Genomic DNA, 19,692 nt, shown 5'->3' with positions numbered 1-19,692 from the left:
CAGTCTGAGTAACTACTGCTATGACTGAATTTTACATTGGTAACTCCATCTTGTTGCTTTTATTCATTGTTCTTCACATCTGTTTTTTCTAGTATTAGTTTATATTACTCGATATTGTGATTTTTTAATTCAAATTTATTTTTTCATATTTTATTTATTGAAAAAAATCAAGGCGATGTTTGTTAAAAATAGTCAACAAGATGAAAGCCAATTATCTGACACACACATAAAGCATTTCACTCTACTAAAGAGATAAGGAGCTCCTGTATACAAAATATATAGAAGATCTATGCTATGTACTGGAAGATAGTTTCAAAGTCATTAAGATAGATGTAATTAATTTGTGATAAAGTTATGGGTGTCATATTTTGTATGTAATCACTAACAATTATCTACCAGCTAAATTATAATTACCGCCATTCACTTTTGTTTGAAGAAGTAATTTTTTTTCAATTTCCAACTGAAAAAAGAAATTGAAATAATACGATTGCAGAGCGGTAAATAAAATTATCAAGGACTTCACTTTTTTATTAGCATTTTAAAATGAAAATATATATAGAATTGCACCTTTGCCCTCATCTATGTTCTAATTTTGTATTTTTCCATTGGCAAAACATTCTTCAGTTTTCAAATATTTTAAGTATTTGCGGAAAACATTAGTCTCGAAATACATAAATACTTCTGCTACTAATTGCCAATAAGGGCAGAAATTAGTTAAGCTCAGTTTGCATTGAATTCAACGCAACTATCATATTTACATTCTTTTAAATTCCTTCGATATAGTAACCACATATAATCAGAATTCAAGTAAAATCAAAATGCATTTGGTGAGCAGGCGAGTGTAAATAGTAAAAGGATTGTTTTGGCTTTCCAGAACCGCATTACAGAGTGTCTCGGGAGATTCTAGTTGTCCTCGCAGTATTCAATCATTGGTAGCAACTTCAGATAGTGGATGCCATTTTGAGATTGTTTTACGTTGTTGTGCTAGCATTTCTTGCCAATGTAAAAGCTGTTCCCCTCGGCAAAACATGAATGATCCGACCACCACTCGTCCATATTTATGCTCACTGTTCGGTTTTCCGGTACTGACAAGATTTTTGAATGATGTTTTGAGTTGTCGAATGCCGCTTTGATATCCTATAGTTATAACTGTAAGAACAAGAAGCAGCCTTCAATTTTCTGTGGACACAAAAGCAGTAATATTCATGCGACTGAATTTTCATGATAACTTTTCGAAGAGTGAAGTTAAAAAATGCAAATCGAATCTTAGTGTATACGTTAAATGAAACGAGCCAGTAAAACTTGGGCATAGCATTTTAAGTTCATCGTCTCCGAAATTGGATGATTGGATGTTGTACTGGGATGGTGTACATTCTATCCTGCACCGCCAGTGAACATGGATAAACTTTATTAATAAATAATAACATTCTCCCTTACTGCTGCATTAATATAAGAGTAATATTACCATTTATGGAAAGACAGGATGATTCTATGTCTTTAGGTGTTATTGTGAAGCTGAAAGATTCGTTATAGTTTGGATCGCATTCTCCTCTTTTCACCGCTGTTTTCCTTGTTTTAATTATCTGATGACCTTGTGTTAGAGCCACTTTCACGTACACACCTATCAAATATATATAAAAAGTATCAAAGAGATTGCTGTGGATTATAGCACATCAAGAATGATGAGACACAGACTTGTCCATATGACATATTTTTCTGCCCCATCCCACCCAATAGCAATTTATGCCTGTCCCATCACATGGGATTCCTATTGGAATAGAGTTCAATAAAAATTATTAAATGTATGACAATTTAGGTTTAGCTTCTACTAAATAGTACTACATTTACATTGTACAGAGAGACATGCAAATCGACAAAATTCATGGGCTTTGTTAGGTTTAAAATTCAGAAGTATTGTCAAACTGCTCCAATTCAGTATCACTGCTCCCACCGCCAATACTATTCGAAAACGTTCGCAGAGATTGAAGAAACGCTTTCTCATCCCGGAAACGCCACTAAACGGCCTCTCAACCACATCTTCATTCGAGTGTGACTTGATTGACAGGTCTACAAATCACAGAAACCCCATTTTCTGGCCCGATCGCTTCCCATGGGAATCCCGTTGACAAGCATGTGAAGACATGAAATCAGGGAAGTGGAATTGGAGATGAAGCGTTAGGAATATCTATAAAATTTTGCAACAGAAATTTAAAAACTGCAGAGGTGGGAGACAATTTATTTCGACCTCGGAATAGAAATCCGGATTCGGACTCGAAATTTTTGCTTAACCGGAGTCGGTTTCAAATGACTGGGGGTAGCGGGAACTTCCATCTAGTTCGACAGTCCTGTACTACATTTGAGCTTAAGAAAGTTCAGTTAAAGAAGACATTTTTCAACAGTAATATTAGTCGATGCTTTTTACCCAAAATAAACCGATCACTTCCTAGTTATCTCACTAATCCCTGCAGTTTCGTGATCATAACTTAATGTCGACTATATTGCCGAATATCTCAATTCAAATTTCATCAACAAAATAAAAACAAAAATATTTAATTACCTGTAGCTTCCAAGTCGATCTCCCGGAGATTTCTTGCCCTCAGTACAACTGCAGTTAATCGATTGAGCGATGGTAAGTAAGATAAAGATATGTTGATTTCACCGAGTGATGCTCCAGAATCTCCTGGCTGTAGCGATATATTTGTAATTTTATTTACAAGCAAAATTCTGGACTGGTTTTAGCCATTTTGGAACCATGCAAAATCAAACAACTACTATTTGATACACGCATACAATTTGGACAGCGAGTTGCCTAATAGATGCCCGTTGTAGCAATGTCTACTTCTTTTTAGCTTCTGATGTACACCACTGAATACTTTACATTTAGGTAAGTTTCAGTCTCTACTGAGTAAATGGTTGTATACTTACATGGTACCTAACTTCATAAGTTACTTACATGGGCTCGATCATCCAGATCTCTCCACATCATGTCATCACCACCTTGAGACAGCAATTCTACGTCACTCAAGCTCACTAGAGCATGACCAAGAAGATGCCTTGCCACCTTCCTCTTGTCGACATCATATACAGACAAACGCAGAGTTCGTTCTCTAATATCGTTCTCAGACACCTTTGAAGATGATAAATTTCATATAATATGTGTCTAAAACGCAATATTTTTATTTTCGCAATTAAACCAGAAATCTTGAATGGGGCTACGTTTAAGTAATTAGTAATAAATTGAAATGAAATTTAAACCAGTCGTGTTCATTGTACGTCAGGTAATGGTTGCAAACTCTAGTATTTGCGTCACGGTTAGGTGAATGATTATAATATCGATGCAATCATTACGAATAATTTTGGAAAATATTTATTACATAATAGGAGTATCTGTATTGTACCTACCGAGGCCATTACCATTAGCATATATCCATCATGCATAACGACCCGAAACAGACAACGGATGGTATTGAGATATTTAGGTTTAGGAGAAATCAATATATATATCTTATGATAAATCTCGAAATATAAAGTAATTACTATTGCCTCTTTGCCAATATGACTTATCGTATTATAGATGTTATGCAAAAAATGTAAAATTTCTCATTCACAAAGCTATGCAAGGTTTTTGCTACATTAGTTTATACAGCATATATATATATAGCTCCTAATTTCATCGAAAATTCTTAGCACTAAAGTAATATGTAAATTTGACGAAAAAAGAAACGTAGAAAAAGAAGATTGACGGATAAATGTATGGGTGATGGAAAATTAATGGATAGACGAGCCCAAAATTCCGTAATTATCACGCTACGAAAAGACACCATATTAAACCAAACTTGAAAAGCTTATTCTACACACTTGGAAAACAAAAGTTTCATTGAATCTGGGATTATTTGTTCTTCTTTTGACTTTCGTTTGCTGTGACATCCTTTCATCCGGTAACAAAAAAAGTTTCACAAATGAATCGTGAGGAACGTTGGAACCTCTACCTTGTAACTGACGAATCTGCGTGTTTAAAACATAAATAAATCATAATATTTGTGAACGTCAGTAGGCATGGTAATATTCAATATATTAAATAATTATATATTGTATTCTTGAAATTGACTTATGGAATCGACCTTATAGAATCGTTCGAAATATGGGAGTGAAAAAGCTAATTCTGACAATCTACCTATGTTGCTAATTTCGCATGCGTTGTATATGTACATTAACACACATCGATAGGAATTTTTATTATAATTACCCAATATATTCCTCATTAAAACGTAAATGTAATGGCTTACTCAGTGCGTTTAGGTTATACGTCTAAGAATTCATCAAATAATGCGAAATCCTTTTTATGTCGATAATATATTTCCAAATAGTCCCGTCGATATTATTAGAAGAGTGAATTTATCTTCAGGGTAATATTAGTTTGTGGTAAGAATGCGGTTTGCATAAATTTGTTTTCCTTTTCCTGGAACTGCATTGACCCGAACTGATAATCTATCAATAGCTACAGCTTCGCAGTTGTGTGTTTTATTTTGCCCTTAACGATTCATTAATATCTCGCGACTTTACATTTGACTGAGTACAATAGTCAATGCTTTATTAGAAAAAAACGAAAATACAAGTATAAGCGCGTAAGATGAAGGTTGACGGAAAGCGCTTAACTTTGAAATGAGTGTATATTATACCTTGACTACTTTTACAGTCAATGCTTCAACGGCTGCATCGTATACCAGTGTAAACCATATCCTTCCATATTGACTAGGTGGCAGATCATGTTCCTCGTGTTCTGAATATCTGGCAAATGCAATATTCCACATTGATATTAATAAAAAAATAGAAATAAAGGGATCCGGTTGTTTATATACAAATTCGATGAACTTGGAGGGCAACATGTTGGCAAGTTGGTCTATCATTCAGTTATGTTAATCTACGGTAACTCAATTTTTTTTCGTCATTCAAGGCCGACGAAAACAAATGGATAAAAAATGAAGTTGATTAAGGAATTACAGTGAACGTATTCTTCATTTCAATAAAATGATATTATTTTTCAACCCTGTACATGTATTATAATATTTTGACTTTGTGATTCACATTAAACTTTCATATTTTTCTACTTATTTCGTTACACCATAACGAAACTGATGTATCTTATCCAGAATTACTCGTGCGTGTTTGAAGTTTGTTTCATTTAACTTTTGAATGATTCATAGTATTCATAGATTGCACGAGATTTCATACTTTACCCATTAATTATCTTCAGTAGCAACCATTTAAAAGCGTATTTCTTTATTAGCATATCTCTTATCATGCTGTGACCTTTTTGTCAGTGCAATAGTGCTACATACTTATAGAGTTCAGGCTGTATTTGTCCCAGCAGACTGTTACGGAAATTTCCAGTTGAACTTAGTTTTGCTTCCGATGGCTTCTCAGAAGTCTGATCAAAAGTGCTTTCTGATGATTCGCTGTAGTCTAGTGCGCCAAAAGAATCTTCTTCTTCTTGAATCCCAGGCGCCATGAAAACTCCTGGAAAAATACCGAAAACTGTCAAATTCGGTGACATTCTAAAATTGCTAGTAAACTTTGTACTACTTGGAATATCATGTAATCTTGCTGGTGTAGAAGCATTAAATACAAGACTATATATTTAATGCGAACTTGTCCACCTAGCAAGTATTTACTGCAAAGTGTAACTGATTATTGAATCGCTTACAACTGCAGAATAAAAATGGGATCCATGCTAATTATCAGACTCTGACAGGGATCATGCCTAAACCTGGAGCCTACAAGTGATTAAAATTGCGACGAGACAGTTTACATAAATATTTGCGTGGTATTCGTTCTAGAATAGGCTTTAAATAGATTACTGACAATCGATAAACATCGATGTAATAATTTATGCAAAACAAAGACTCCCTCCCCATCAGTAGGTTAACTCGCGAACCATGACATCGCGCTAAACGCCTTGTTTCCATGATTTTAAGGCTGTATACTATAGTACATTATACGGTTTCTCAAATGCTGCTGCATATATTTATTTTACAAAATGCAAATCAACATATCGTCACGCTAATAACCGAATTGCGTCATTTTAAGCAGTTTTGAGAAAAACGTATAAAACTTACTATTGATATTGTTATGCCATTGAGAGTCAATAATTTACCATGGTTCAATTTTTTGATCTTAGCCCGATTTAAGTTAATTTGTATGACGCAGTTAAGTGACGTAATAATGGCGCACTGTGACTTAGGCAGAAATGTGTCTATGACTTGGGGACATACGCAATTTTGCAATTTTACTATATGCACCAGTCCCGAAAACGAATGTAATTCTCAGTATCTACAATGTCTAATTCCCAAAATAGCTAATCAAGTTCAATTACATTATTTTTTATGTTTAAAAATTAATATTTCATCAACATAACACGTTCTGCACACCCACCGAAATAAGACTAAGATTAAATATAAAGAATAAAACAGCAATGCACCCAATATAAAAGCCAACCAAGGTGAATTGGACTCAGGACAGTGAATATCACAAGTGCACGTCTTCCTATACTGTAGTATAAATTCAAATTAATACGCGCTAAGCTAGAATCCGAGATGCACAAACTCGAAAATACTTCGCCGAGGTTATTTTGCCTTTGTGACGTCACAATAGTCCTACGTTGCCAATGATAATTCATTATGACGAAACAATTGCACAAATGTGCATGTCGTACTAACTCTCCATTTTTATGGGTTTCGGAATTCTTGAAATAAAATCTGATTTAACAGACAGGTGCGCAGCATTACATAAATACCTATTTTATAAAAAACTCAAAATCGCCAAAAATGACTTACGTAATTCGGTTATTAGCGTGACGATATTATATATTATCAATAGTGTGAAATGTTACAGGACGGAATACTGTGCTTTGCGTGACATATTAAACTTGTTGCACTTCACGCTATAACATCCCCAAACCAGCAGAAAAATAAACTGAATCTGTCCACGAATACACAATAATCGTATATTGTTTTCTGTTAAACTTCATCTCAGTTTGTATGAAATTTTATACCTGTGTCCATAGAAATCGAAGTGTCATTTTCACTGTATGATCTGGGGTGATACGGTTGCACGCGTTCTACTAGTCCGCTACTTGTCGAAGATGATTTTCCAAGCGCCATGGGAGGAAGAGTGAACGGTATACTTCCATGTCGTACAGAACGGGTTATAGCAGGGGAACGCTGTCCGAATTGACTGTTGGATCGAATAGTTAAGGTGTTTTTAGGACTCTGCTGCAATCTAGAAAAAAACGAAGGTGATATGAAAAAAAGTTAATATGGCGGGGACGTTTAAAATGGTAAAATGTAAACATATATAAAATATAAAAAAGCGTTTCCACATTAGAGATTTACATCACGAATACCATCATATTTTCTCACTTATCTGCCTAGGAAATTAAATATCCCGAATTGGTGGCGAAGTATATGGACTCCATCAATAATAATTACCATGTAATATATTGTCGCCACAAGCGAAACCCACAAACCCCGAATCAAGTTTTGAATTCAGAAGCACTTAGAGAAAGTTACAAACCGTTTTTATGGTGCACTGACTTATTTTACGCGAGATTCGAAACGTAGATTCTTGACAAAGAGATTATATCGACGCCTAATCAATTGGCGAGTTATCGATCTGAAGAAAAGGGCTCAGGGAATTTCACAGTATTCTAAGTCCTCATCCGTCGTTGGATGATATTCAACGATTGTATACATAACGTATTGATTGGTCGTTATACAACTTGTCTTGAGTTATCATGTCTGTATTTAAACATTGCACATATTTGAAACAGCTACCATCCAACTGTTTTAGGACGATAACAAAGTGGGGTGGTTAAATATAAATCGCAGACCCTTCGACATGATAGTAATCGCATAACGGGATCCCCAACACTCAAATTGCCTAAAGATCGGAATTTTATACTGGTGAAGTGGTAAAAGCTATATAGAAATGTGGGACAATATATGACGACACAAATAATAACTTTTCAATGGCACTAAAGCCACTTTTAGGCACTATATTCAATAGATCATATTGTTCACTATTTGTGTTAAACTTTTACTGTAAATCCACTTTAAAGCAACGGTCCATAACTTACATCTGACAAATCGGTTTCAACCCGGATATACCGCATTATCGATCGTTTGAATCTATAGAATTTAACACTGTATTCTGAAGTGCTTTATAAACCCCTTTCGACGTGACCCAGGATTCATAACATTGAATAATCGTGTACCGATTAATCATAAATCGAGCATAAATGCTTAATTTTCGGTGATGGGCATATGCTCAAAAAGCAAACCAATTTTTAAATAGAGGTTTATCAACAATTTAGCCTATTGAAGATGAAATATTTAATGTCACCGGGAATTTTACGTATGAATAAAAATTATTACAAGCCAGTCTTGATCAGACATGAGTGAGGTATATACCACATGTGACCGCATCAAGATCAAGTGAGGCTCAAAGTAAATAAAATTAAACGATTAAAGTAAAGACGGGTTTATTCAGTTCAAATTTCAATTGTTGACACTCGACTCGTGAGATCAAAAAAGCTGTTCGCTTTTAGAAAATCGGTAAAAACGGAAAATTCTTGAGTAAAAAAAGGATTAAAGTACACAATCGATCGAATCGTTGAGTCACATTCCCCAAAAGTAGTTTTGATATATTATAGATCCGGACTTTTCGTTTTGGTTTGTTATTGGTTTCAATTGGAAAACATAGACGAACAGGCGAAACGAAAATTGCAATATTTAGTTTAGTTCGAGTCTTTGGTTAATGCTATTCAATAATCTGGTTATTTAAAGATTTACCCCTACTTCAGCACTTTGAATGTAATAATTCACATAACCGCTCAAGTTCATCGTTTCCAATAACTGTTATTATATTTATTAGATATGAGCGTTTGCATTTGGTATTTCAGGTTTCTACATTCACCCTCCTCCCCCATCTCCCCCACATAAATGAAAAAAATATATATAAAATCAATTCAACCAATTTGGTACAAGGTAAACAACCTATTTTATTATCTAATTTTGTTACATTATATAAATTCTTGTGGTTTTTGAGGAAGAATTAATTTTATTAGTTCAAACAACTCAATTATTTGTGCAGTTTTATTTTATTGGACCGGATATGTTTTACAATGTCGTTTACCATATGTTCACATCACATTCATATGCAAATATGTTCTTCAAGCCACCATACTAATTAATATTAAATTTACTGGTAAATGAAAGAAAAAAATCTGTATCACAGACTAAAAATACCAGATATACAAAATTTTAAATGTCCTTTCCAAAAATGGTGTTCTCAGTATTTCTCAAATATTACAAAAAGCGGTTTATGTGGCTTCATCGGCTTACATTTGAGATATTGCGTCCAAGTACAGAAATATAAGTCCAAAATTGTTTCTTGCCGCATTTAAAGTAACCAGTGGTCGTATCGTGCCTACCATCTTCATTCAAATCAGTCTAAGCGTGAGGATAGCGACTATTTTGAAAATCGGAGCAAAAAGTCAGCGGAGTTGCTACTTCGACTTCCTGTTTTAAAATTGCGGTATATTCAAATTATTTTTTCATTTTCGATGAGCGCGATCTTTTGATTATAGCAGTGTTCCTTAAACAGAGTCCGAGCTCGTTCGGATTATTGTTTCAGCTTTCGGATCTTCAAAGTTGCATTTTTTGCCCTTTCCGCGCGCACAAGTTATACAATTTGAAACGATGGTTGCTAGTTTGTCCGAAAGACTCCTAGCAATTGCATTCCGAGGAGATTTTTGAGAAATATGGTACTTAAAAAAGGCACTTAGTTCGATGACTATATGAAATTATTAGTGCTCTTGTTGCAATTTATGTTCTCCGTTAATAAGTTTTGGCTGCGCCCCTGCGCTCAACTGTTCGAAACATCGAGGTTCGACGGAAGCTTGCAGAATAACGTAGGGGTTCCACACGTTTGCAAAGATTAAGAACCACTTGATTAGTGCGTTAAACTTAACCATGATGACATTCCATGTTAAAATCTCGGTTTCAAATCTCATGTCTGTTGTGCGGAGCTTTGTTTGGAACGGAAAACGTATAAAAAATTCCAATTTATCATTGAATCCAACTACGCTGGCGTAGATTTATTTTTTAATCCTTCAGAAGCAACTCACCCGTCATCGTTTCCGCAATCTTCCCCGGAAGACCAAAATCTCTGAAACGAGTTTTTAATCATATCTAGTTATTTTTGCTAACTGCCTCCTGTATTATGGAAGAAAAAAATGTCAACTTAAGATAATCTGAATGAGTTTAGTACTCTAACCCTGCACCACAATTAGTCTGGATATAAATATGATATTAAATTGGTCTTTATCAAAATAACTTAGATCGCTTATCGATTGGTATATTTCAAATGACCCGAAAAAGCCTAATCCCATCACATGGTTGTGAGTTCATTATTTGCAGGATCCATTAAATATTCATCCACATTTCCAATACATTATCGCTATTAAGAGTGCCAAAATTAGTGTTCTGATGTCATAATGCTGTTGAACCCATGTGAACTCATGTGAATATATGAATTTACGATGAATACGAACGACCGATAAACGTTTAGTTTGCTGCTAACACAGAATACAAAACATAAGTTTTATACATACTTATTTTATTTCAATACTCTGTCTAAACTAAACAGATAAATATAATACGATGATACAATTTTGTCACACTCAAACTATATTCTTTAAAAGCATTCACTTCGTCACACCTCTCCTCAACTCTATAACTGCATAAAATTTGTTAGCCTGTGTATTTAATAATTCCAGCGAATTTCATGAAATCATCATTATGTGATCATTACAACACACAGAAACATGATTCAAAGAGCAAAAACCTCAAAATAGATCACCCTATTCCCCATGGGATTGTGTCATTGTTGGTTTGCATATGGCGCGATATTTTCACTGACATTCGAGTTATATTTGAAAAAAGCTTTGACATTAGCATGGTGTCACTGAACAAGCTATGTTCCGTTCAATATAATTTGAAACATATTGTAGGAAAATATGCTGACAAAATTATAACTGACCTGAAACTTGGGATTTATTCTGCAACAATTGATATGAATTACTTTTAAAGACGCGGCGTGAAAACTATCAACTGAGTAAGTGCCTGTAATAAAATTAATTTAATTAATTGAGACGACAACTTTCAGCTTTACTATGAGCAAACGTATATTAAATAACTCTTTTTTTTCAATTTTATGTAGCCTAGCCATGTTGCAGTCGCAACAAGAGAGTAAAATAAGATTTGTAAAATATCCGGTACGATTCCAGTTAAAAACATATAAACACGCTACGCATTAGTGGGAGTGTAAAGCAATTTCAAAAATTACTTATTCATAAATATTTTTCCTCCAAATAATCGATTTACTATTTACTAGTCTTACAATCATAATCATTTTATTCACTAAAGTTTTCTGCGAATAGCCTATTTCCAACACTTATTCCATAACCTGATATTATTCCCCATAATTAATGTGTTATATTTCGGAGAATGCTCTGTTTATTAGCTTTCTCTAATCCGAACTCGAAGACTATATTCAAATTATTTCTCTCAATTTAAACATTGAAATCATTGACTCGTGGTGACTCATGCTATGGTATATCCGTCATGTTATTTGTTTACATCTGGGACCGAAATTTGGATAAAGAAATGAGAGCTTTTCTAAATATCATTAAAACATTGATAAAAATTACTTTAAACTGACTGAAGGAGAGCAAAACACAAAACAGATAAATTCGTGCGGAACGACAACCACTGGAGAATAAAATTCAACAAAGTGTGTAATCTAAAGTAAACAATAATATTATTTTATAAGGTGCGATAAAAAACAAAGCACTTCTGACATTGAAAGTTTTTTAGACTTTCTCAAAATAATTTTAACAATAAATATGCCTTTCACTTTACATAATACAATATTATAGCTAAATTTGCTCTCTTTCTCATTTGCTCTCGATAATTGATAAACACTTCAATCATTGTACTCTGGTATTTTGTATAGGTATAGAAACCATTACAGATCGTTTAAAAGCTCCTTCTTGTACGAAAACGCGTAACTGAAGAGGCCATCAAACATAATACGTTTTGATGTGTTATCGAAAACAAATAATTTATATATATAGAGTGTGTCCTGAAGAAGGTTATACAGATCAAACACGAATCAAAGATAAATAGTGGTTCAGTTCAATCAGATTTAGGAAAGCTAAATATGTCACAACGTTGAGTCTACGATCAAGCATCCATAAAATTAGTGATTCACCTCACGTCAGGGCATGGGTCAATGATCAATTTTCTGTCTAAAAATCGGTGGGCACTGCGAACTTTTACGTCAGGTTCTTCAAAGAAACGTTACAAGCCGAAGAAAGCAATATATTCACAAAAAAAATCAATACATCCTTGGACAACAAAGTGATTTGCGGGCTGTGATTATTTGCCGTTGCCAGATTTATGTATTTTAATTTTCAATTTACTTCGACCTTCAAAATTCCGGTAACATTTTGTTTCGTGGTCGATAAGGCGACACAATAAATAATAATTAATTTGATGACGCAAATACCACACCTATTTTCAATATGTTAGGAATATTCAGCCCGAAAAATGTGCCTTCACTCACCCAATAACGTGAAAGTTAATTGAACATATGAGTTGCCTCTTCACATATAAAATCAAGATATAAACCGGTTTAGTACAATCAATCGATTCAACACTCAATGATCAAGGGCACATTTATTTTAAAGGTTCAATGTATTAACATGTATTCATAATTCATATATCACTGAAAACTCAAAATTGAATCATTATGAAATCAATCCAACTACGGCAGACCACAGGTTTTACAGCCGACGTTGAGCAAGCATACAACATTTATCCAAATGCGTTGAATGCATTTACTATAACTACTTTGGGTGCATACTACTAGTGCTCCTAATGGAATAAAAAAGCGTTGCACAAGCATATCATACTGACTTTGTCATAAAATTCGAAGCAAAATTGCTCTAGAAGGATAATAATACAGAAAGATTTTCAGTTATAAAAATATACTATATTGTCCAAATATTATCTATTGTAATATTTTATTTATACCGCAGGAATAGATGACCTTCTAATGGTATTTAATCGGTATTCGAATAATAAATCAACGTCCGATACACAATAGATCTAAAATAAACCTTCCATTTCACACAAAAGATTGGGCTTAATACCACAGCAAAGGCTAGAAAACGCTGAGTAAAACATATTCAGCAAAGTGCGAGCTTTATTTTACTAAAAAACTTTGATCTTAACTGTGACTATTCCGTAGTAGCAACCATGTGCAACCTTTTTTCGTGGTAAATTTGAAATCCTATTCTCATATGTTATCAACGTTGGAAATAGACATAGCGCATAACATTTTTCAAAGAATTTGGGGGAAACTCAATAATGCAGAAAGAAAGATGAGATTAGCTTCGACACTTTCCAATTTTTAGATATGTAACTTTTATTTCGTCATTATTGTTCCATACTAGTTTTCCTAAAGTTTCAGAACTGCAAGTTTTACATTCAACTATGCAATACTACTCATTTCGTAATTCTTCGGCAAACAATCGTCACAAAGGATCAAAATGCAGTTAGATTATGCGTTATTTTCAAAATCGTCAGTCACGCAAACCTTCTTTATACTGTTAAATTCATTAAGCACAAATATCATCAAAAATTAGAATAATTAAATTCACTGTTCGTTACTAAAATTGACTACGAACGAACTTTCAGAAGCCGAGATTTTTCTCAAACTAATTTAGATAATCAACTACTATCGTTTCGTTCATATTGTTAGAAATCTACAGGCACAATAGTAAGATTATAATCTGCGATGAAGCGTGTCCCGTACATTCCTTTTGAATCGCTAGTGCTGTACAGTAAAACTTACCTTGTGAAAGGGGTTTCTAAATGATTCTTATTTATATCGAAGCGGTATTTTCCATGATGATGATGAAAAGAATTTTACATTCAAAAATAATATTTCTTGCATTGTATGTAACTTTATCACAGTCGAAATCAAACATTGAAAGAACATGGTTGTCGCTTTGAAGAATCGCAAACATAACGGTAAATTTGAACAATAGATGATTTCATTCCAAAATAGGTTCGATAAAGAACTCCTTGGTGTGCTCTGGGGACAAAACATAGTTTGGTTTATACGCTATGTTCAAATCGATCAAACTGGAGGGCATTTTTGTTTGCAAATCAATCCATAATTTTTGTAAACTAAGGATATAGAAGTTATCAACAGACACCAATTTCAAAATAGGTTCGATCTTTTAATAAAATGTTAAGATTTAAAATTACATCAAGATTTGGAATTATGCAATCAAATCACTTTCTGTAACGGCCAAATCTGAGTAACAGATAAATCGTTGATACTTGTCATGGTTGCCTCGTTTCACGCCTGTCGCAAAAAAAAACCACTGGCATTGTATAATAACAAGGTACTGCAAACGAAACCTAATAAATTTATTTCAATTGAAAATTTCAATTCTTCAAACTCAAACAGCCCATATCTAACTATTATTTCTGCTTCTGAGTTACTACGGTAGTAATTCTACACTATTGTTTTCGTCTTCTTACGTCGTTTCCCTCGAATCTGAACTTATTTTTGAATCACTGATTACGTCCTATACCCCGTATTTATGCTTTGAAATTGAAAGTGTAAACAACGGCAGCGGTTATTTTCAAAGTTATCAAAGTTGAGGTTACGGGAATTTTTACCGAAGAATAACAACAAAACAATTTGAACATTTAAAAATTGCAGGAATTTTGAGAAAGTACCGAATTCCCAATCTCTCAAATGCGGGCGCGAAGATTGAAAGGTGTTTTCCAAAACAAAATTTGTTGTTGTCTGTATTCTAGGGGCGTTCTTAGTTTAGACCTTATTTGTTAATATCTTAAGCAATTAGCAATTATTCAGTAAAAATATTGAAGTGTAAAACATTTCTGGAGCCATCAGAGACTTAGGCAAAAACACCATATTAACTAATTGTATTTAGTCAATTCGGAAAAACACACCAATACGCACTTGCTCAAAATAGATTAAGCACGATGGGTATATTGTTTCGTGGTGTTGCCATGATCTTATTTGGATCAGTGTCTCACATCCCAAATTGATTTAAAAGGTATTGCCCGATTTTATAGCGTGTCTTTCCGTCCCCCAGGTCCACTGCATTTTGTTTGTCTGTTTGTTGTTGTTTTTTATTCCAGAGTGACCAAAATAAAATTGATTGATTGATTTGTGCCCTACACAACTAACTGGTGTCTATTTACAACGCGGTTAATTTTTTCTAAACAGTCAAAGATCTGTTGACTTGACCCCTACTTGATAAAAACCGATTGTATGATTCAGCCTTGTCTGAAATTCCGAAACTAACTCCTGGCAGCTTGGGAACGTAAAATTACGACTTCTCCCCCCGAACTGAGGACAGCAGTATTCAACTCGGTAGATGGCGTAAGTTGGCGTGTTTTTTACAATCTTTTCTCGAGAATGTATCGCATGGATAGTTTCTTCGTAAATGCGTATTGATTGAAATTAATATCAGCAATACTCGCAACATTTACGTCTACGATACTTCGCTTCAATATAATTGACTTCGATTATTTCTTAAAATAGTGAATGGAAGTACAATTAAACTGTAATCGCGCAAGCATTACTTTAAATTTTTTATTATATAACTAGTAATAGCAGGGATGATCACGATTGTGCAATCGATAATGTGTTTGTATAGCAACTTATATTTATTGGGAAAAAATTATGACGAATTCTTGTATAACAATGGTTCATGCAATTCGAAGAATTTGGTTCTACAATTTTACCCCAGTTCATTCGATTATTTTGACATTACAACTCGGTGCAGATAAAGAAGATTTAGGTTTAAACCAAATATTACTTAGGAACTAGGAGGAAATAGAAATTGTTTTCGAATTTTCACATTCAAATTTACAAGAGATATATTCTGTGCAATCGCTTAAATTATTCCAAATACGATTGGTAAAATTTTTAAGTCGTCATGAAATATAAAATTTCTCGATTACAAAAAGTGGCGATCGAACAAAGACATGGTCGTATCTTCAGGATTGTCCATGGGAAACCTAAACAATTTTTATTGAATTGTATTCCAATCTTAATCCCATGGGATGGGATGGGACAGGCTTAAATTGCCATGGGATGGGACAGAAAAATATGGACCACGGACACGGACATCTCTGCGTCATTTAGTATGATATTTTGAAGCAAACCAGATTAATTTCAAATAAAAAATATATACTCAAGAATACAGTTTGTCATACAGGGCGTCCCGAAATGAATGAGACCCAGTAGGACGATTACAAATTTGTGGGTTTTATTTATTTTGGGACACCTTATACATTTCCTCTGGTTTCCAAACTAGTATTACACTTTAGTAATTGTACTGATACTGAGAATTGTCCTCGGTATTTTGTCATTGCGGATAGCTTTAGCTGTTTATTTGGCGCTCCCGTAATATGTGAACCAAGATGGCGGACACCGGAATATAGTATCTGTACCAAGTTATGGTTAGGCCATAATTTTATTCCAAGTTTCCTTATTTTAGTTCTATTACGAGTTCGGGGACTAGCCAAGTGACTCCCGTAGTATATGGACCTGAAATTATGGCCTAACCCTAACCTGGTACACATACTACATTCCGATGTCCGCCATCCTTCTGCCGTATACCCGTTTATTTGATATTCCAGATGTGTGTATTGTCATGTGACATAACTTTTAAAATTTATCAAATTAACAACGACATAACAACAATTTTTTGAGCGCTACATAACTACTCTGAAAAATTTGAAAAAATGGTTGCATATTACCACAACTGTACATCGTTATCGTGTATTATCTTGATTCTAAGAAAACCCTTAATATATTTCCTCATATATATAAGATTTATATAACTGGTTTATTTCGGAAATATACACATAGTATTAGTGAATGAATACGCACGATACTCGTATGAGAAATGCAAGATAACAACCTAATAATGTACAAGATTTCAATCTCCAATTCCCTTGTGAATGGCGCATGTAACAAAACTATTATGAGGCAGTATTCTTACTTTGCTTCTTATTATATAAATTCACAACATAGATCGCAGGGATTCAGTAGCCTATGCATGATTTCGGATCGAATTTGAAATTTAAAATCGTAAATGAGAATGAACTATTCTCAGAGCGAAGCTTTGACACTGTGTCGTTATCTGCTGATTGACGGCGGGCAATAGATCTTGATGGGAACACCAGGTGACCCTCGATTCAAATCCATTTACAAATTAAAAGTATCTAATTATAAAATTGGTTATGCCACAGTCTAGACAATATGGATGCACGTAACAGGCCAACGTAATTCATGTTTTTTGCATAACACAGATTCGCCTCACGATAAAATGGGAAACGGGTCATGGTATGTAACAGGGTGATTCGTTCTAAAGAATCGCAAATGAACATTTGTAGAAAAACCTGACCACTTTTCTATCACCGTTACAAACCAGTTGACGCATCAAGCGAAGTGAGAGTTTTCGTTTATGGTTAAGGAAACACTTAGGCGGTTTCCAAATTTCCCCGTATAGCATCAAATTATGATCTGTTAGCATGAGTGAAACAAGCCTATAACATTTTTTCGAGATTGTCTGAATGATAAGATGGTAATGGACACGGTAGTCATGCATTGGTACCGTTACAATAGGACCTTAGCTATCCAACTGAGAACGGAGTTTATTGATAAGATCAACAAGCTTGGTGTGTGTTTTCAAATTTTATAAACAAGCGTTCCTACGAATTACCATAAAATTGCATTTTTGTTTAGGGTAAAATGTCGGGTCCTCCATATGGTTCATCGAAAATTTGCAAAATAAAAATAAAAGCGTTTCAGCAACTTCAACTATCTTTGGGCACTGGAAATTTGAAATCGATTGGTCTATTCGATAGGTTGCCAGGAATTTGTTTTCAACAACTTCAACAAAAAAGCCAACGACAACAACAACAAAACTTTAGCAAAGTGATCCTAGGCCCAATTCGTTTCAATAAGTTCATTGGTAACTATTGAAATCTAAATCTTTGATGTTAAATTAGGAAATGTTTACAAACCGTTTCGCATCACCTTCACTCTTCGACCGAGAAAATAAGTTCATCAATGAATTCATGCTGGGCATTGATGCAGAAAGCGAACTCTTTTTCTCTTTTTTGATATTCTCTCCTTTTTCAAAAGTATCATAATCTTGTTTGACTTTCATCCATTTCAATTTCTCTTCCGAATCTCCGAATTTAAGAAAATTGCACCCGCCTTCTTCCACGAACCGAGATTTTCTGACCAGCGTTACCAGCAATAACACAACCACAGCAAAAGTTAAGGTGCAACCGATTACAATTTCAAGTATAGACCCTGAAAAGAGATATTCATCAAGACACAATACAGTTCAACAAAAGTAAATACTGCTATGATAATCGAGACGCCGCTCTTGTTTTTAGAGCAATAAGTTCTAATGCCCTGAACCGAATAAAACTTGATGTTTTCGAAGTTGAAATTCTTCTACTCCGAAGTATGGGTGCGAAATCAAAATACTTATTTCAACCTAGAATTGTCTCTTATATTCAATTCATGGTTTGAATGGCCATGATTCCACTTAAGACTTAACTGGGAAAGTGGTTGGAGTCAACATAATTGCTATTTTAAATAATAAGAACACTAATATCAAGTAAAAACTACCTAATTTCATTCCTTCCTCTTCGCCGTTCTCATTTTCACTTTCAATATATCCCAATGTTGTCATAGTTGATATAATCAGTGTTGTGTTGAACACATCGTCGTTTACGGAGCTAATGGTCGTTGTCGGTGTTGTTGCTTCTGTTTCAGGATAAACATTTTCAAACTTGAATGCCATTTTCATGCAAGCTTGTTATTTAATTTTACTTAATTCTACATCAACGAGAGATTAATTAGTGATAATGTAATATATTCAAATATTACAAAATCAATTTAGGACCACGAAACTATCTGCCTCCGTGTTTAAATTCAACCAATAAATATTTTTTCAAAACATAATTCATTTCGAAATTTTTGTAAAAGATTTGATACGAGATCATAAAAAATGCCTAACAATGTTTGGTCATTCTAGCAATGGGATTTACTCAATGTATTGAACAATTTTTTACTCGTTAGAGCCCTCTCAGTTGAACTGTGCAAAGTATCAACCTGCAACAGGTTTTGGTTATAATGAATGCGCATTTCTCACTGCTGCTCAAACTTTTCGAGCTGTTTCTACAACGTTCTGCTAATCTACAATGAAGCTAGTTTACCCAATCATTGAAACTATGGAAAGTTTGTTCCAGTATGTAGCCTTCTATAATATACATCCCAAGACTGTTACATGTGTCACCCACAGACAAAGTTTGAATGGACCGTTCTGGACCATCCTGGCGATCCATCATTTTCTGAATTGCTTTTTGAGAAAATAAATTTGCAAACCTGACGACGCGAACGTGTTCACAAACAAAAACAAATATAATACTTTTTGATTGATTTCTTGTTATTTGTATACTACGTAGGCAAAAATCAAATAAACAATTTATT

At 34.1% G+C, this 19,692-nt stretch overlaps 1 protein-coding gene across 2 annotated transcripts; it reads right to left on the bottom strand.

Moving 5' to 3' along the window:
* Positions 1 to 178: 178 nt before the first annotated feature.
* On the bottom strand, positions 179 to 19,034 carry LOC120347165 (synaptotagmin-15-like). Of its 2 annotated transcripts, XM_039417039.2 has the most exons (10): positions 18,829 to 19,034; positions 18,210 to 18,504; positions 7,052 to 7,278; positions 5,340 to 5,517; positions 4,680 to 4,788; positions 3,859 to 4,005; positions 2,954 to 3,127; positions 2,558 to 2,684; positions 1,466 to 1,621; positions 179 to 1,149 (listed from the first exon to the last, which is right to left on the bottom strand). In XM_039417039.2, the coding sequence occupies exons 1-10, from the start codon at positions 19,007 to 19,009 to the stop codon at positions 923 to 925; spliced, it is 1,821 nt and encodes a 606-aa protein (XP_039272973.2). In that variant the 5' UTR covers positions 19,010 to 19,034; the 3' UTR covers positions 179 to 922. The 2 variants fall into 2 exon arrangements, with proteins under 2 accessions (XP_039272973.2, XP_039272974.2); XM_039417040.2 differs by lacking the exons at positions 18,210 to 18,504; positions 18,829 to 19,034 and adding an exon at positions 10,187 to 10,333.
* Between the last annotated feature and the right edge of the window lie 658 nt (positions 19,035 to 19,692).

This window comes from Styela clava, chromosome 11, assembly GCF_964204865.1.
Source record: "Styela clava chromosome 11, kaStyClav1.hap1.2, whole genome shotgun sequence".
Taxonomy (NCBI): Eukaryota; Metazoa; Chordata; class Ascidiacea; order Stolidobranchia; family Styelidae; genus Styela; species Styela clava.
The sequence above is the reverse complement of the archived record's forward strand: the minus strand, read 5'-3'. Positions and strand labels throughout refer to the sequence as shown.